The sequence below is a fragment of the Elgaria multicarinata genome, chromosome 1 (assembly GCF_023053635.1).
Source record: "Elgaria multicarinata webbii isolate HBS135686 ecotype San Diego chromosome 1, rElgMul1.1.pri, whole genome shotgun sequence".
Taxonomy (NCBI): domain Eukaryota; kingdom Metazoa; phylum Chordata; class Lepidosauria; order Squamata; family Anguidae; genus Elgaria; species Elgaria multicarinata.
Window position 1 is genome coordinate 52,597,588 of NC_086171.1, and position 18,519 is coordinate 52,616,106.

The following is an 18,519-nucleotide window of genomic DNA, read 5'->3' on the forward strand; positions in this document are numbered from 1 at the left end:
TCTCAAAACTCACACATGTATCAAATACTACGTTTCTTTGACAAAGCAAAACATCCCTAAGTTCAAATGTACATGTATGTGTGCCCAAGATTCCTACATTACTGTATCCTATGTTAATCCATAAAGTGCAGAGAAAACATGTTTGATATTTGCTTTGGTTATATATTCACTTGGACCCTAACTTCTTATATCAACAATGATTTACTTCGGAAGAGGTGTGCGTTTGTTGGTGGCATTCAGCCAGTAATTTTTGCAAACAAGGACATTTCCTCTAGTGCTGTGAACAAAAAGGCTTTGACGGCTTCAAGCACATTTGCTAGATATGTAATGTCTGAGCATGAAGCAGTTTTTGGGAAATAATTATGTTTCTCTACCACAAACAAAACTGTTCCAATCTGTAGTCCATGAAGGCTAGTCCAGGGTATGCAACCTTTTTGGCCATGGGCACTTTTGGCAATTTAAGGTACCCTAACCACAAAAAAGCTACTGGAGGCATGGCAAAGAAGCAACATTCCCAAAGGCCGAATAGAAGGCAGAGGTTTAGTGTGTAGGGGTCAGACAACTCCTTTGAACTGTAATAGAGATATATTAAATCCACCCCTTTAATTTTCCCAACTGTGACAACTTAATGCCTAAAATTGCTGAGAAGCCAGTGTTGCTGGTTTGAGGTAGGAAGAGCACAGTAAGGATCTTTTAAGATGCCACCTGCAATGTAAGTATCAGGAATGGGCAAGTTTAATAAAACTAGATCCAAAACATAGGATCTGACAAGGATGACCAACTTTGTTTTGTTTTTGAGGCTTCAATCTGTATCCTCATACCTGGGAATAAGCCCCACTGAACTCAATGGGATTTACTTCTGAGAAGACATATACAGAATTGCACATTAAGTGAACTTTTTCAAGTTACACAAAAGGAGAATCAGAAAATGGCTCTAGAACATCTTTGACCCAATATTTACTTCCTCTTCAGATCAGCTAAAATCTAGCTGCTAAATAAACATCTTGACTTCCAGATGTTGTCAGAACACAACTCCATTGGCTATGTTGGCCAGTCCAACATCTGGAGGGCCACATGTTCCTCACTAGTTTAGTACAATATGCTTAGTGGAGACATTTTGCAGTGATTCTGTTTGGCCAAAGCTTGAGAATGGGTTTGAACCAAGTCCTCCCATATCTACTCACTAGGAATGATTGGAGTTGCGGTCCAATACAACTGCAAGGCACTTTTAATATTGACTGCAAGATACAGAATAGCAGGGTATGCAAACACTGACTGGTAAAACTGGTAAAAGCAAGGAGTCAAGACTTCAAGATGCTTCTGTGGACCAGAACCTTTACAGTTCTGAATCCACCTGCAGCTCATTCTCTGTCATTCATCAGGTTGGCATAGCTTAGAACTGGGACTTTCTCATCAATTACTAGGAGTCTTGAGAGCCTGCAGAGCAACAGAAGGGCCATTTTTCAGGGTTGGCATCTTTACCAGGCAGACCCAGAGTCCATCTGTACTCTATCGCCTTCTGTGATTATCCAGAAACATGGTCATTCTGGCAAGACCTAGGAGAGACTGCCATACAAATCAATGTATTCCTAATCCACCAATGTATACCTAATATCTTACACTGTATCTTTGAGATGGATTTTTATTGCTCTAAACAATCATGGCAGAAATTAAATAGAACCTACAGAAACATATAGGGGCAGCTGATGAGCTGAAAATGCTTTACCTCTCTTTACCATAGCTGTGAACAAAGAATTCTGCTACGATAAATATGACTTTCATTGTCAAGAGCGTTCCTATACTTTCTTCATATCGCTGCCCGTATAATTGGCAAAATACAATAGCACATTTTATACTGCGATCAAGTGGTCAGATGACCATACCTCTTCTATAAATTCAACAGTCTTCCAAAAACATGCATCAATGCAGGATAAACATGATCACACCATAAGGCTAGAGAACTACAAGGGACTACCCTACAGTGTAGTAAGAAAGTAATTAATAGGCCAAGGTCTAATACAAGTGTTGGATGATTCTTGTCATCCAATTTTAATTTTATCTAATTCCAAAAAAATTGCCTACAACACTTAAAATATATATTATAATTTAGTTGTCGTATATTAATGTTTTAGACTTCTTCCCAAATTTGCAATTAAGATGGGAATCATGCCAGCCACCATTATTATGCTATACATAAAATAAGCCAAAAAAACCCCAGTACATCTCTGTTGCATCTAGTTGCCACATATATCATAATGCTCAAGTGATTAAAAAAAGCAACTAGTTATGTGAAAGTAACTTTAAAATTTTCAATTACAGGGTTGCCAATCTAAGCCAATGAAAACACAATACAGTGGAAATGTAAAGCCTTTGCCTTGACTTTATTATGAGAAATTTATAACCAAAAGGATCAGCGGTAACGGTGAAGCTGCAAGGTGTTGCGTCGTCTCCAGGCAGCACGGCGTGAACCACCAATTGTATGATGGAACTTGTGGCCCTTGCCAAGACCACGGCTCTTCCTGCCAGCAGAGGTTAGGCCACGCATCTCTCTGTGTTTGTGAACTGGCTTGGTGATCCATTGGGTATCTGGGTTGCGCCTGACAGCTTTGTGGAAAGGGTCAACCAAGATGACTTCAAAGAACTTGTATGTGGAATCTTCACCCACCCAGTAAGAGTTCAATACTCTCAGGGCTCCACAGTGGCGACCAGCACGCTCCTTAATGAAAAGACAGAGCTCACGTAAGCACGCATACAAGAGAAGAACTGGAATCTGGAAGAGTGCCAGGTATCCACTAAACAAACTGAAAAGCTTCATTCAAAGGAAATGGAATACTTAATCATGACATTTTAAAACTGCCAAAGACTTTTCTGTAGAGAAACTTTCTTTACAGCGATGGGACTGAACAAGTATTTTATCTTTTAAACTTCCAGATCATGATCAGTTAGCACTACCATATTGAAACAGACCACTGCAAAAGGCTTTATTAGTTGGGATGTAGCAAAGAAATAGGGTCAGCAATATGTACGATGCATACCTGAAGAACATGGAAAACAACTAGCACATACGTCTAGTTAACAGTAATTGAACATCTGCCCACCAAGGAAAGTTCCCATGCTATTTTTGATCCATCCAGTTTTGACTGCAAATACAAAATGAGCTATTGCTATCACCTTTGTGCTATGTAGCTTCTCCTTTCACTATTTCTGCTTTTGAATTTCTATACATGCCCAATTTTATTTAGAGCAGAGACAGTTCTTTGCCTCCCTAGAGGGGAAGTTAAAATCATCGTGCATTACAATATCCTTCAAAGCAAAATATTTCACAATGCATGCTTCGTAAAACATTACCCTGTCACTGTTTTCCAATTCATCAATATTAAGCTGACTTTTGGAAATTGGGTACCCTTCTAATTTGGTATGAATTAAAGGAGACACAAAGATACACCAAAAAACCAATAAAAAAACCAGATTTGAACAACGGCAAGTTTCAGTGTGAACAAGTCCCGTGATTCTTACTCTATGAACAAGAAGGCAACTGTTTAGGTACTAGTGTACCTAAACAACATGGGACCAAGCTACCTGAGAGAGCACCTTCTCCCTTACCAACCTCCCTGGTCACTGAGATTGTCAGAGGTCATGCTCCTGGTGGTTCCACATGGAGAAGAGCCTTCACCAGGAGAAGAGCTTTCAGTGTGGTGGCCCACTTTCAGTGGAACTCCCTGCCCTGGAGGTCAGATGGGCCAACACTGACAGCCAAGATTTTTATTGGCATTCTGGGTGTGTATGTGTGTGTTTTAGTACAATAATGCTGTTTTAATTTTTGTATCTTTTACTGTTTGAATTCATATGTTCAATCTTCTGGAATCTGTTTCATATATGCAACGGTACATAAATCTTGTAAATAAATAAAGTGTGCATTATAAAAAGCTGACAAGCATGACAAGAGATACCCACCTCTGCTACAGACTGCAGGCTCCGAGCAAATTTCAGCTGGTTGACACCATGATGCACAGGTTTACCATAAGTAGCACCCTTAGGGACTGGACGTTTACGACCACCACGGCGAACACGGATGCGGTAGATGACGTAACCTATGACACAGATAAACGTTAAAATGCTAACAACATTTAGGATTTCCCAGCAGAAATTTAGTATTCATTCTTTGATATTCTAGCAGACATTCTTCCTGATATTGCATAAATAATCTATTTAGAAAAAACAAGCCTTCATCCAATTATTGGAGTACCTCATGTTTTTACATAATCTATATAACACATCTGAGGTTGAAGCATGCAAAAAAGCAGGAAATGTTTACATTGTGTGAACGCAAACAGAAATAGGAAGACTTGCTGTCACAGGACATGCTTAGACGACGTCAAACACCTTGACATTATGGAGGTGCTCTTACAGTATCCTTGCCTGCAGGATGGCTTGCAAATTTAGCTATATTGCTTTTAGGGCTAATAAATTTTACAAGCACTGCAAAGTAGTAGGGATTCTTGCACATTCAACTGTATTTGCTCAGTACCATCAGAGACATGCCCCCTAAGCCAAGAATAGACAACCTGCTGCCCTCCAGATGTTTTGGACTACAACTCCCATAAACCTCAACCAGTGTAGCCAATCACCAGGCATTATGCAAATTGTAGTCCAAAGGACCTACACCAAGCAAATAACCAAATGCACAGACCAAGTTCACTTTTGCTACAATCCTTAATTTGCAGTTACCTTGCTTAGCTTTATATCCCAGCCTGCGAGCTTTGTCTGGTCTGGTGGGGCGGGGAGCTCGATGGAGAGCAGATAACTGGCGATATTGCCAGCAACGGACACGCAAGAGGAAGCGCATTACATCGGACTGTTTCTTCCTCCATAGTTCTTGAATATACTTGTAGGCACCCATTCTGGCTTATCTGCTAAAAGAGATGCATGTTTACATCAGGTTGCATTTCTCTACATATATACTAACATGAACTCCCAGAAAAGGAACAAGCAACAACTTATAATTATAAAGTACAGCTCTTAAAATATTTGATTAATAAACCTCAGGTATCTCTATCCCCACTGTGCAATTGATAAACATTTGTTTTCGATTTTTCCAAAATATATCATAAACCCATAGGATGAGAATTATTATTCTTTAAACATCTATTTTTCTAATAATGCTCTGTTAAGGGAGCATAAACCCATATAGACCATGTTAAATGTATTTCCATAGAAAAATACAGTTGCCATTTTAAAATCAAAGTGAATGGGAATGTGAAAAAGTCTATCAAAAGTAAGGATTTGCATTGTTCCATTGACAGGAGAGCCAGCATGGAGTACTGTATATTGAAATACAACCCATAAGATATAAAAGACAAAAACACTATGACACATTCTCTGTCAACACTGTATTCTCATATATATATATATATATATATATATATATATATATATTTCCTGTGACATATGATAAATAAATACTGGAAAGAACATATTGCCATGTTCTTATGGCAACTCTACTACACAAGTTGCAAGTCTCAGTTTCCCAAACTAGTGGAAGCCCTGCCAATAAATATTGCAGTAATCAAATGTTGTTCTTGTTCTCAAGACCTGAAACCTAAAAAAGACCAGCAAATCGTTTAGGAAATGTAGCCATGTCACAACTACTCTTTTACAGTTTACTTATTCTGACCACAAATGTGCATCCTAGCTATTTCCATGAGCTCCAATTTGTTTTAACAGGCCATCAGAAGCTGCTTTATACCAGACCAGATTATTTGCCCTTTTAGATTGGTATTTACTCTGACTGGCAGGAGCTCTGCAGGGTTACAAGAAAGGCATTTCACCATCATCTGCTACTTCCAGGATAGGCAACCTAATACCCTTCAGATGCTTTGGACTACAGCTCCCATCAACCACAAACAGCATAGACTACAGCTAGAGATTATGGGAGTTACAGTTCCAAACATTTGCACGGTATCAGATTACCTACCCTGAGATAGCAGGTGATGGGGAAAGGCCTTACCTGTGACCCTGCAGAGCTACTGACAACCAGAGTAAATAGTCGCCTAGACGGGGAGAAAAAACCTGGTTCTTTTAACTGGAGTTGCCAGAGACTGAATCTGGGATCTTTTGCGTGCAAAGCATGTGCTCGGTCACAGAATTATGGTCTACTCTAAAGCAAGCAAAGCGCAGTGAGAAAGGCCTCCACGCCAAATGAAAAACGTCCCAGTAAAGCAAGCAAGCGAATCCCTCTCTGTGCATTTTTCCTTCTCCCTCCGGTCGGCTCCTTCAAATCATTTTCGTTAAGACTGTCTCGCTTGGTAATTGAAGGCCCAAGACACGCCACCCTCCCAACCGGCCACCCCAGAATTAAAGCTTCTCGCTCCTGCATAGCCGAGAAAACCCACCCGACCTCTCTCCCCGACTTCCCCCCGCGAGGCAGCGCCCCAACCAGATCCCGGGAGACCTCCCGAATTTAGGATGGCGACGGATTAAACCGCCAAGAGCAACCAACCCACGAAACTTACCTGGCGGCGCCCAGAGCCGGAAAGGAAGAGGCCTGCCACCCAAAATCCTTTGCGTCAGGGAGCTCTGACGTCCGGAGAGGAAGAGGCTGTGCCCAGATGGCTGCTGGGAAATGTAGTTTAGTATACCACGTGTCTCAGGAGGCTCCGGGATCGACAGTGGTGGAGAGAACGCTGAAAGAACCCCGCCTTCTTCCCCAGAAGGTGAACAGCGTGAGCTTAATTTCTCACGTGAGAACTGCCGGCCTTAGGTTTCCCTAAAAGTCATGTTATTTGACCTTGGTAACACTTCTCCTTAACAGCAGAGGTAGATTACTTTTCTATATCTTTTAAGAGATGTGCTCTCAGCACACGCTCAGAAGCACTCCCCCCCCTTTTTTTTTAACTATTTCGCGTATTTCAGATTTGGCAGTGAAAACAGGTGTCGTATACAAGCAGGGCCGGTGCCAGACTATTTTGCGCCCTAGGCAAGGTGAACTACTTGCACCTCCCCCCCCCCCCCCAAATAGCCAACTTCGATTCAGCTGTTCAAGAAGGGTTTCTGAACTAATATTTTCCTTTTATTGAATTTTTTCTTAAAACACAATATGTGTATAAAACTGTGACCCTAAGACTACCTCAGGCTGTGAGGAGCTAGTTTCGTGTCTTTTTGGTCAGCATTCAGCTCTTAATTAAAATTAAACTTGGACTCCATCCCAGAATCGGACGTTTATTGTGGGTTAGAAGGGAGAGGAAAAGGGGATAAGCAGCAGCCGCTTTCCTTTTTATACTTTAAAATCAAGGTGATTGGAGGATTATCTTCTATTTGAATATTCTGATCTTTCTCCAAGGAAGGGTAGGGTGACCATATGAAAAGGAGGACAGGGCTCCTGTATCTTTAACAGTTGCATAGAAAAGGGAATTTCTGCAGGAGTTATTTCTCACAACAGCCCTATGAGGTAGGCATAGTGCAACTGACATGTGGTCATTTGGTAAGTTTTGTGGACGGTGGTCCAGCACCCTGCTTCTTTCACGGAATTTACCCCAGCGTCCAGATATCATTGTCCTTGAATTGTAACCCTCCTGTCCATCCGTCCCCCACTTTCATCTTTTCTCGTAAAGCAGAAAATTTGTTTACAAAAAAATTATGCAATGCCTTCTCATTTGGAGTGCTAGGAGTACTCCGTCTGGAATAATCCAGTTTCCTTGGTCCGACTGCAACAATGTATGTGCTTTCTATGGAGTAGATAAAATACTGGATTTCTGCCACTTTCATCCATCGCTTATGAATGAAGAGGGAATTCTAATTAGCTTTTGGAGTGATTATAGGAACAACGGATGTTAGCCCCTTCAGTTTGATTAATCTGGTGTAAAAGAGTAATAAATAATACGATTCTTCATAAATGGCATTGGAATAGTCTTTGAAAAGTTTCTGCCTGTCACCTTGCAAAAGTAAATCTTAAGGTCCAAGGAATTTTGCAAATGTAGTGTATCTAGTCCTTTTGAATCAAAAGGTTGTTTGACGTGCTCAATTCTAGGTTCATGAAATCTCCTCTGGCTGACACCTCCATGAGGCTACTGGTGCACATGTATGCACGCATGCACACACATTTCTAAAACTTTAGAAATAAGCAGGACCCCCTATTGTTTTGGGGAAGGGATGTAGCTCAGTAGTAGAGCAGATACTTTGCATGCAGATGTTTCCAGGTACAATCACTGGCATCACCATATAGTACAGGGAAAGGTTCCTGACTGCAACTCTAGAGAGCTGCTGCCAATCAGTATAGCCCAGTCTTCCCCAGCCTGGTGCCCTCCAGATAGTAAATCTGTTAGTAGGCTTCACTTTGTGATAGCTTTTCCATTTTGACCTCTCATCAACATCATTTGGACAGACTCTATTTGGCCCAGTTTAACAGCGTGACAGGAGATGGGGAAAGGCTTCAAAGTGGTGGTTTGTGGAATGGCTTCCGTGGGGAAGACAGCCATTTTGGAACAAATTCTCTATGGTAATCACTGTGTCGGTAAGAGCTTTTCTTCTGTGTCTTCTAAAAAGAGTTACTATAAGACTATGTTCTGTTTTATTTAATAATGAATCTAATAAATTAAAATAAATGTTTTCAGGATGTTTTAATCATGTATGCTATGTTTTAAATCAGTTTTTAATGTGTTTTATATTACTGTTGTTCCCTACCTCGATCCAAGTGGAGAGGCGGGTAAGAAATAAATTATTATTGTTATTATTATTAAAATGATTGTGGTAGTACCTATGAAATAGTTTATTTATTTATTTATATCCTGCCTTTCTACCAAAAAAATGCAACTCAAGGCAGCTTACAGAACCAATTAAAATTGATCAAAATAATAAAACAACGGAATAAAGTACAAGAAAAATGTAACTGTTTTAAAAAGTCTTATTAAAAACAGCACCCAAGCCACCAGACCCACTTACAGGCTAAAGCCTTCTTAAATAAAGTGGTCTTTGCTTTATTTAGAGTTCTTTCATTGTTCATTTACATTGGGTAATGAACCAAGTTGGTTTTGCTTGTCAAGGCATATTTAGAAGTTTCAGTCATGGAAGAGAGTTTGGTTGTGCCAGATAGTTCCTAATCTTTGCTGTGTGCCATATATCTGTCAGGGAGTCTCTTTAGAATAGATGAGGAGGAAACTGTGAGAATTTTAGGACGCAATCCTATGTAGATTTTGACAGAAAAAAGTCTAAACTTGGAGTTGCAGTTTTTTTCTGGCTAAACAAGCATAGGATTGCACCTTTAGGCTCAATTTTGCCTCTCGTCTAAGCCTCCGAGCATTTGGGTTTCCTGCCTTCAGGAACAAGCCAGCTTGTGGGAAACAGGCATGGTAGAATGAGAAAGAATAGAGCACCCTCCCTTTGGTTCTGCCATGGTAGACTTTCTCCTTCTTTTCCGTAAATGCCTGTGCTGTACTTTCACTGACCTTGGAGTGGTCTGGAGTACGTCCCCAGCCATTTCTCTTAGCCCAAGCCTTTCCTTTTCCCATATAAATGAATAGCTTAGATTCACTCCTAGTAGGAAAAAAAGTGGGTTGTATTTGAGGACACAGTTGGAGCAGGGACAAGAGCTGTACCCCTGACTTTGAGTAGCTACATTAAGGAACCGTATAGCTGTTGGAGGGAGAGGGGAGTCTTTTTACCAGGACCACAAAGAGTCCTCACACTGGGACCACAGGGTACATAGCACAATTTATTTATTATTTAAAACATTTTTGGCTGCTTGTTAATTTTAGGGTGTGTTTTTTTCCTTTTGAAAATAAATAGGTGCCGAATGCCACTCGACAATCGAAGACATTTATGTGGCTTTGGCTGAAACGGACCGAGGAGTAAAGGAACAGTTACGTCTGTACGACACCAGGGGGTTGGACGGAGGAGAGGAGTTCCCCAAGCATTACTTCGCTGTCGCAGACGGCTTTGTGCTAATATATGCCGTGAATAGCCTGGAATCCTTCGAGAGAGTTGACTGGCTCAAAAAGGAGATAGACAAATGTAGAGACAAAAAGGAGGTAAAAGCCCCCTCCTTTTAATTCTTCAGCTGTGTTTGAAAGTTTATAATGATAACATGACAAATGAGTTTTGTTATCTAAAGTAGATTCCCCAGACTACTTAGTAAAGTGTATATGAGGGAGGGCAATTTGTGGTTCCTCAGATATTTTGGCCTACAACTCCCATGATCCCTCACCATTGGCTATCCTGGCTGGGGCTGATGGAAGTTGTAGCCCAAACCATATGGAGGGCCATAAGTTGCTCACCCATGCTGTAGATAATACAGTTTTGCATGTGTCAGAGAATTAGGAGGATGGAGATGAGAGAAAGGGCAGTGCCTCCACTGTGGATAATCTCTCTGAAAAAGCAGTAAAGAAGTTGCGTGATTTGGGTTACATGCATGCACGATTGGACTTCTGCTTGCACAGTGAGACTTGCCCTTCCTCACTTCTTGCCTGCATCCCCTACCCACCCCATCTGCTCTGGATTGTGGGTGCACGGGGGCTGCAGGGGGAGAACAACATCTTTCCACCAATGCATTCTTTCTGCTCTTCCCTTGCACTTTTTTTTAGTCTTTCTGTGTTTCTTATGCTTTTTGCAGAAGGTGTTCATGTACCTGCTTTCCAAAGGGTAACTGCAGAGCTGAGAGTGAAACTCTCATGTTAACAGGGCCCAGTGTGAACTACACTGTTTGAAAAGAGCTGCTGTAAAAGAGTCTGAAAATCCACTGAATCAACGGCAGCACGTTTCATTCTGGTGTTCATGCTCAGTTACCTGATTATTATTTTATGGATTTCGTTTAGCTTCCTTTGGAAAGAAAGGGGCAGGTAGAAATTACAATAAGAGTAATACTAAGTGCAGTAATGGACAAAGAATTTAGGGGGAAATAATTTAGGCTGCAATCCTATGCACATTTACCTGGGAGTAAGTCCCATTGAACTCAGTGGGGCTTTTTTCTGAGTAGACAGGTATAGGATCACAATGTTAATGTGTTTCACTGTGGCTACTAAATCTGTTCACAGGGGAAATGGCTTCAGTGTTTGCTAATAGAATACTGTAGCCCAGCAAGCTGGATGATATCACCTACTACAGGGCGCTGTGGATTTTCCGGCAATAAAATATATATATATATATATATATATTGAGGCCCTAATGGTCTCTTAACTAAGTGCCTCTAACAAAAAAGAAAGCACTCATATGGGGCCATTTAAAGTAAGTGTACATGCGGCTGCGATTATATGGTGTTAGCTGTTGGCTGAGCGAGTTCTTTCGTAATACATAGGGCTTGTTGGCTGTATTGATCAATGCCACGGAAGATGAGAGCCTTCCCTGTCTTTCATTGACTGCAATGTAACGATAATACATTCTTATGTAAGGATGCACTGGGGCTGGCCTTTGTGTCTCATGAGCTTGTATAAAGAGGATGTGGGTTCCTGACATTCTGTAAATGGGACCTGCTAGCAATGGGGCAGGATAGTTTATTTCATAGCATAGTTGACTTGAAAAACAGCTGGCAAGATTCCTAGAGTTGTAGGCCTGGTTTGCATGTAATGACAACCAGACCATGGGTGGAGTAGGGATTGTCTTTGAAGAGAAATCATGGTTTGTTGTTGGGTTGTGAACTCTGGGTTGTTTGTGATTAACAACCCATAGTTATACCATAGTGCAGGGTTTGCATGTAACTCCAACCCAGAGTTCAACAACAAACCATGATTCAAAGATAACCCATACTTAACCTGTTCTCTGGGTTGTTGTTATGTGCAAACCCTGTCGTAGAATTGCAGACCATTCAGTTTAATCCCGCATCTAGTCTCCCCACTTCTCCTTAGTCTATGCAATCCTAATAGAAAGAGGGGTTAGGATTTATTATGCTACATCAGACTGTAAAGAGATGGTGGTGGTGTGGGGGATCACATTTTTAAACACTTCCCCAGGGTAGAACCTACTATTAGGCAGAATGAAGCAGGTGGCTCAGGCAACAGAACCTGGGAGTTGTGAAAGGTCAGCATATGCTGTTACTCTATTTTGTTTTGCCTGGGATGGGGAGAGGTGTGTTTGAGATTTTTTTTCCAGATGCCAAAGTAACTTGGCTGTCTTTGGGTTCTATGCACCTTGTCTTGTGGTTGTTTTGGTACTGGTAGCACCATTTGCTGCTGTGTCTCAGGCAGCAAAATACCCTGGGATGGCCCTATGTTAAAAACAATGTGCTGCTTTCTATTTGCATGAAGTTTTTCCCCTAAACATGGGAGAGCATTCAAAAGTGGGATCTACAGCCTGTAATCCAAATTAGCACATTCCATTCCTTGACTTTGTACTATTATTCCTGCCTCATTCTATTAGGTGTGTAGACCTAACCTTGGTGAAAAAGTGTGATATAGATTTAACAGATAGTACATAGGAACAGAGGGGAGGATGGCTTGTGGATGGAAGGAAAGCTATGCATGGAATGGCAAGTTTTTTTAAAAAGGGAACAAATCTACAGCCGGAGCGAGGAACTGGTACCATCACTCCTGGCCATTGGGCATGCAGGCTGGGGGCTGATGGGCATTAAATTCTGAAAACTTCTTCAGTTGGATCCAATTATATTCATAGAGTAGACCCACTGAAATCAATGGGACTAACATTAGTCATGGCTAACTGAGTCCATTGATCTCAGTGGGTCTACTTTAAGTATGATTGAAACTGGAGCCAACTCTTGGAGGGACACTGGTCCTTTAATTCTGATCTACGCGGCCATGTAATTTCTCCAGAATCAGTTGCCCCTAATTTAGCTGGGGGCATATGCATGCAGAAACAGGGTGAGGAACCATACTTGCCCAAGCGTGCTAGCTATGCATGGGGTTCCTACCACCTATACATGGCCCTGGTCAGGATGACGGCACGGACCACCTGAACTGAGCCTTCCCTGCAGTTCCCTCTTTGTGGAATGGTGGCATCGCTGGCTACCTCACCACTGTTATGCATGGGCAGCCCCTGGCTTGGGGTGGGCAGTATGATCTCTGCAGGCCCCATGTGTGCCACACCGACCCCCAGTACCTTCCCCATCGTTGTGCTGCTGAAACTTCCATTCTGTAGGACAGCAGGGGTGCAGCCTGTTGGGAGGGGGAAGCTGGAAATGAACCTCAGAAGACCCACCCCCGCCCAATGTTACCTGCCCCTGCCTTAGCTGCTGCTGCTGCACATATTTGTAAACTGGATCAGGGCGAGTGCCTGTCATGAACAGAATGTGAAAAGGAAAGACAAGGGCAAGAGGCTGTTATTAAAACATTAGCAACGCCTTTGTTTACTACTAAATTTATTTCCTAATCTGATTGTATAATCAGTTGTCATAGCAATGCTGACTGTTCATGATCCAGCTCCCTAATTTACCAATGTGCATTGCATCGAGGAACCGGAACCTCACGACACCTATCCTGCAGGCATGTCATTAGCGGATCCATCTGGCTGCACAGAAAAGCGCTGTGGCACTTCTCTCCTCCTGGTTCTGTCGAGGCAGAGGGGAAATCGCTTTCTCATTGATTTAGTTTTCATGAAGGCCATTTGAAAGCAGCTGAATTCAAGTCAGGTTTCTCAGGCGGCACAATAAAGAGGGAGAAGGATCACAAGGACCCCTTAAGCAGCAACCTCGGTTTCCTATGGTTCGAAATCAAAAAGCCACACCTCAAAGTCAAATTCTGCCAGTGCGTGTTGGGCCATGGAACTAGGCAAATACTGTTAAATCAGCTGCGTTTTGATAGGCACAATCGCTGTTGCGCACCCAAAATAGAGCCATGCATCCTGGTTTGGATCTAGGTTCTCTTATACCCATGGGAGCTTTGCCTGAGTGGCGCTTTGCCCAGAATGCTCCCATGGGTGGAAAGGGGGGAGGCAATCTTTGCAGATTCCCCCCTCCCTTTATAGCCTCTACCACAGACTCTCCCTCTAGACAAGATTGGGTTTGGGGACTGCAGTGGGAGGAGGGAATCGATGAAGATCGCCTCTTGCTCCGTTCTGTCAGCCGAAATGTGCCTCTGGATCAGAAGCCTTCTCTGGGCTGGAAGGACAACTGTGGAGCCAACCACCCTGAATACTATGTATTAGATCCAGACGTAGTCATACCAATTGCAAATTCAAGGATGGGAAGGGCAATACGATAAGCAGGATGAAAGAGCAGTTCTCACAACAACCCACAAAGGATGTGAAAAGTGAACAACTCTATTACGTGGTCAGTTTGAAGCTCTTCCCAAATCCTTGGTACTTTTCTTGCCGTGAAGGAGGAGGTTGAACAAATCCGTAGCCACATCTTCTGACTGATTTTGTAAACGTGGGCAGAGGCCATATCGTAATGACGTATAAATCTCGGTGCTGAGGTGTATCATCTCTTTGGCAGAGGGCATCAAAGGGCACCATTTGTCCATCGCTCTTCAGAATGCAAGAATGACTAAGAATGCTGCAACTGCCCTCTTAGCACTGCTGAGTTCTCCCCTTGTTCCATTTTTGTAGAAAAGGGGATTTTAAAAGATACTGAAATGTTGACTTTCCTGTCTTGCGTTCTGGAGTATAGGAAGTTGCAGGTACCAGGGCTTTTGTGGGGGGGAGCAGAGGCCGGGGGGGGGGGGGAGACGGGGAGGAAGAAGACCAGTTAGAACAAAAGATGTTCCCATATGTACCTTCAGAGATCATTGAGTCTGGTACAAATGTGGGTGAGTGATTCCCGAGTGGGAGATATTTATTTATTTTATTTATTTATTTCATTTCTATACCGCCCAATAGCCGAAGCTCTCTGGGCGGTTCACAAAAATTAAAACCATGAGAAGCATAATAAAACAACCAACAAAAGCACAACCAGGATAAAACCACACAGCAAAAATTAATATAGGTTAAAATATGAGATTAAAACAGCAGAGTTTAAATTTAAGTTAAGTTAGGTGTTAAAATACTGAGAAAATAAAAAGGTCTTCAGCTGGCGATGAAAGGAAAACAATGTAGGCGTCAAGCGAACCTCTCCACATTGCCTGTTCCAGGTGGGGTTGCACCCCCTCTGAAAGATCAGGTCCGTAGTTTGGGGGTACTCTTAGACCCATCTCTGTTGCTTGAGGCTCAAGTGGCTGTGGCGGCTCAGAGTGCCTTTTATCAGCTTCCGCTGCTTTGTCAACTACGGCCTCTCCTGGACATGGATAGCTTGGCCACGGTGGTACAGGCATTGGAAACCTCAAGATTGGATTACTGCAATGCGCTGTATGTGGGGCTGCCCTTAAAGCTGCTCTGGAAGCTGGATCTAGTCCAGAATGCTGCAGCTCGGCTGTTGTCTGGAGCTTCCCCTTTCCAGCATGTAAGTCCTTTGCTGAGGGAACTGCACTGGCTGCCCATTTGCTACCGGGCCAGGTTTAAGGTTCTTGTACTTGTGTACAAAGCCCTAAACAACTTGGGACCAGGATACTGGAGAGAGTGCCTTCTCCCCTACCAACCTGCCTGGTCACTGAGGTCATCCGAGGACATGCTGCTGGTGGTTCCACATAGACCTATCCTCCGATTGGAGTCCACCAGTGGAAGAGCCTTCAGTGTGGTGGCCCCCTTCCTCTGGAATTCCCTGCCTCTGGAGGTCAGGCAGGCACCAACTTTGTATTCCTTTCAGCGCCTCCTGAAAACGTCATTGTTTCAGGAAGCCTTTCCTTAACAACCAGCCATGGTTCATTTTTCTTTTTGCTTTTTAAAAAAATCTATTTTAAGGTGTTTTATTCTGTTTTTATTTTATTTTTTCTTGTACACCGCTCTGAAATTTTGAATGGGAAGCGGTATATAAATGTTGTAAATAAATAAATAAATGGCCAACTGAGTAAACTTAACCTTACCTAACAAGTTTCAAGTCCTACATAACATGTCTAGCAGTGAAGTTGCATGTCATGTCATAAAGAACAAACAGCCCTTTTCAGGAATGCTCTGATGCAAAGGAAGCTAGTTCAAGTGCGTTTAAATGTACACCAGCCCAAGACTGAAGAAAATAATACACTTGCTTGTCAGGTAACAGAAATGTTTAGCAGCACAACCCTCTGATTCACTTGAAGCCCTATCTCTAATGGGGCTTAGTGCGTTTAAATCAGACTGCCAGTCATAAGCTTAAATGCATTTACCAGACAATGGGGCTGTTTAGACAACATGCTAACCCACAGTTCACCAAACAACCCACGATTTAAAATAACAACACTCAAAACACTGAGTGTGGGTTAGTGTGTTGTATGGACAGATGGGCTGATATCTGAGTAATCATGCGTCGGACAGTGCTGTAAGATGTAGATTAATTTCCAGTTATATTATGTCAACTGCAACGTCTAAGCCGGGGATGCAGAACCTCTTTCAGTTTGTAGGCTGCATTCAATTTCAGAGAGGCTCACGGGGGGGGGGGGGGAGGGGGGAGTTTGCATTCCTGGATGTAAACAAAGGCAAATGGAGTGGGACCAGAAACACCAGCCTATTGTAGCTTAATGCTCCTACTGTCAGCAACAGCCTTTAGGAGCATTTCAGCCTTTCAGAATGTGGGAAGAACTGCACAGAAGTTGGGGAACTACCAAATGACCAGGGGTTGGGGAAAGGTGCAGACCTGAGGTTCTGCACTCTTGATCTAAGTTGTCTTTTGTAAACGATGTAGTAGTAAACTGTGTGTTGTAGCCAATGTTTGCCTCACTTAAGTCACATTCATTTCAATGGTTCTGCCCTATGTAGGTCTATCATTGGATGCAAAACCTTATATACCGACACTAGCTTGGGTGAACTTGGTAGTCTCCATCTTCCTAAGGAAAGGAATGTGGGCTGTTTTCTGAAAGGGGCAAAGGCGAGAGCACCTTAGATAGCTCCTTTAGAGTTTTGACTGGTTCTAACTGAAAACCAGAGTGGATTCACCGCTGCACTGACATCAGAGCCACCAGCCTCCACTGCAGATATTGTACATTTAAGAGAAAAGGAACCAACTCCTACGACAGCCTTGCCCAACCTGGGGCCCTGGGGAGGTCTTGGGTTACAGCATGAAGATGATGGGAGTTGTAATCCAACACATCTGGAGGGCACTGCGTTGGTGAAGGTTGCCTTGCAACCTTAAGACAAAAGAGGAGTTTCTGCAAAGTGGAGACAGTAAAGCAAATGGGGAAGAGGAGGGGGAAAACAGGTAAGACAGAGCCGAAGAATGCTAGTAAAAGGGAGATGTGGGCAAAGGGAGCTATGAAAAACAAGCAGAAGGGAAGGTGAAACTGAGAAAGAAGCAAAGCAGAGCGAAGAGGTTCATAGTAACCTAAAAGAGAATAAACTAATGACTTTGCCATGGAAAGACAAATAGAAAGATGTGAGCTTCAAATCAGCCAGGAGCAGCCTTAATAGCAGACTGTTTCAAACCAGAACTTTTGAGCCTCCATCCAGTGCAGAGATGAACACACATAAACCATTTGGCCACCTAACTCTGTGCTGGGTTTGGCCGTCTGAATAATCCTGTAGCTTGCAGCAACATCCCTACATCATGTTTTGGAGAAGAGTAAGAATGGTATTTAAGTCATTTAATGTACTTATCTGGGGGTTACTGATTGCTGTTTACTGATGGGCTTGCGGTCGCTTGTGGTATTTTCCAAATGATGGCCGGTATGATTCAAAGAATACTTTAGCACAGTCAGCCTTAGTCTAGGGCTTAGAAAGAAAGGCTCCTTGAGACATTGGGTTAGATCCAGACTGAGTCATATTTAGAGCCAGAGCCATCAAAATAATTGGGACTTAAGTCACACTTATTTAAGTAGATTCTGCTCTAAGTCTCTAAGTCTGGATCCAACTCGTACGATTGGACAAAATGTGACATTTAAAATGCTGTCAAAGAATCAAGACACTAAGGTAGCTAGAGAGGCATTCCTTCTCCCCATTGGTTTGTTGAGCTTGACACAATCTCCTTGGAATGGTGGCAGGTCTCCAGGGTGGGGGTGGTATACCTCTCCAATCCCTGTCCGCAAAATCCCAGGATTGGAACCTGGGGATAAACCATGTGCTTTACCTGTCAGCCTCTCCCCACTTCTCTGATGGATCGTTTCTTTCCTTTCAGGGCTCAGTTGTTGTCCTAGGCAATAAAACAGACCTCTTGGAGGAGAGGCAGGTGGAGGCTGAAGTAGCACAGCAATGGGCCAAACTTGAAAAGGTGAAGCTGTGGGAAGTGACAACGACGGACCCAAAGACACTGATGGAGCCCTTCACAGTATTGGCAAGCAAACTCTCTCAGTCCCAGAACAAATCGGCATTTCCTTTGCCCGGACGGAGGACCAAAGGCAATAATGATGATAGCTAAAAAGAATACCTCTTCTGCCAGGGAGGAGAGCCTTGAATTGCCTTCTCCTTCGGCTGTTCCTTTTGCACTTCAGGGTTTGGCTTTGATGGTTGATGTTCGTAAACTCCTGCATGGAGATTCCCTTGGTTGTTTCTTAAGCCATTGAATAGCCTGGGCTATCCAAGGTGAGAATGGCTTTGAAAGTGTCTACATAAAAGCATTGAAGTGGTCACAGTGACTTGTGTTTA

At 42.8% G+C, this 18,519-nt stretch overlaps 2 protein-coding genes across 3 annotated transcripts; one reads left to right on the forward strand and one right to left on the reverse strand.

The window, feature by feature from the left end:
• Positions 1–2,362: 2,362 nt before the first annotated feature.
• Positions 2,363–6,563, reverse strand: RPL15 (ribosomal protein L15). Its single transcript, XM_063128214.1, has 4 exons — positions 6,513–6,563; positions 4,729–4,913; positions 3,955–4,091; positions 2,363–2,716 (listed from the first exon to the last, which is right to left on the reverse strand). The coding sequence occupies exons 2-4, from the start codon at positions 4,898–4,900 to the stop codon at positions 2,411–2,413; spliced, it is 615 nt and encodes a 204-aa protein (XP_062984284.1). The 5' UTR covers positions 4,901–4,913; positions 6,513–6,563; the 3' UTR covers positions 2,363–2,410.
• Positions 6,564–6,656: 93 nt separating this feature from the next.
• Positions 6,657–18,292, forward strand: NKIRAS1 (NFKB inhibitor interacting Ras like 1). 2 transcript variants are annotated; one of them, XM_063147689.1, is made up of 4 exons: positions 6,657–6,713; positions 8,381–8,509; positions 9,781–10,022; positions 18,053–18,292. In XM_063147689.1, the coding sequence occupies exons 2-4, from the start codon at positions 8,416–8,418 to the stop codon at positions 18,290–18,292; spliced, it is 576 nt and encodes a 191-aa protein (XP_063003759.1). In that variant the 5' UTR covers positions 6,657–6,713; positions 8,381–8,415. The 2 variants fall into 2 exon arrangements, with proteins under 2 accessions (XP_063003759.1, XP_063003752.1); XM_063147682.1 differs by having other exon boundaries at positions 6,678–6,816.
• The last annotated feature ends 227 nt before the right edge of the window (positions 18,293–18,519 follow it).

What these genes read in the sequence shown, in the direction of transcription:
- NKIRAS1 (XM_063147689.1), top strand. Translation starts at nt 8,416, where the DNA reads ATGGGGAAAGGCTTCAAAGTGGTGGTTTGTGGAATGGCTTCCGTGGGG. An exon ending in CTATGGTAATCACTGTGTCG is followed by an intron (nt 8,510 to 9,780) that starts GTAAGAGCTTTT and finishes GAAAATAAATAG; the next exon opens with GTGCCGAATGCCACTCGACA. An exon ending in AATGTAGAGACAAAAAGGAG is followed by an intron (nt 10,023 to 18,052) that starts GTAAAAGCCCCC and finishes CTTTCCTTTCAG; the next exon opens with GGCTCAGTTGTTGTCCTAGG.
- RPL15 (XM_063128214.1), bottom strand. Translation starts at nt 4,900, where the DNA reads ATGGGTGCCTACAAGTATATTCAAGAACTATGGAGGAAGAAACAGTCC. An exon ending in GGGATATAAAGCTAAGCAAG is followed by an intron (nt 4,092 to 4,728) that starts GTAACTGCAAAT and finishes TCTGTGTCATAG; the next exon opens with GTTACGTCATCTACCGCATC. An exon ending in GCCTGCAGTCTGTAGCAGAG is followed by an intron (nt 2,717 to 3,954) that starts GTGGGTATCTCT and finishes CTTTTCATTAAG; the next exon opens with GAGCGTGCTGGTCGCCACTG.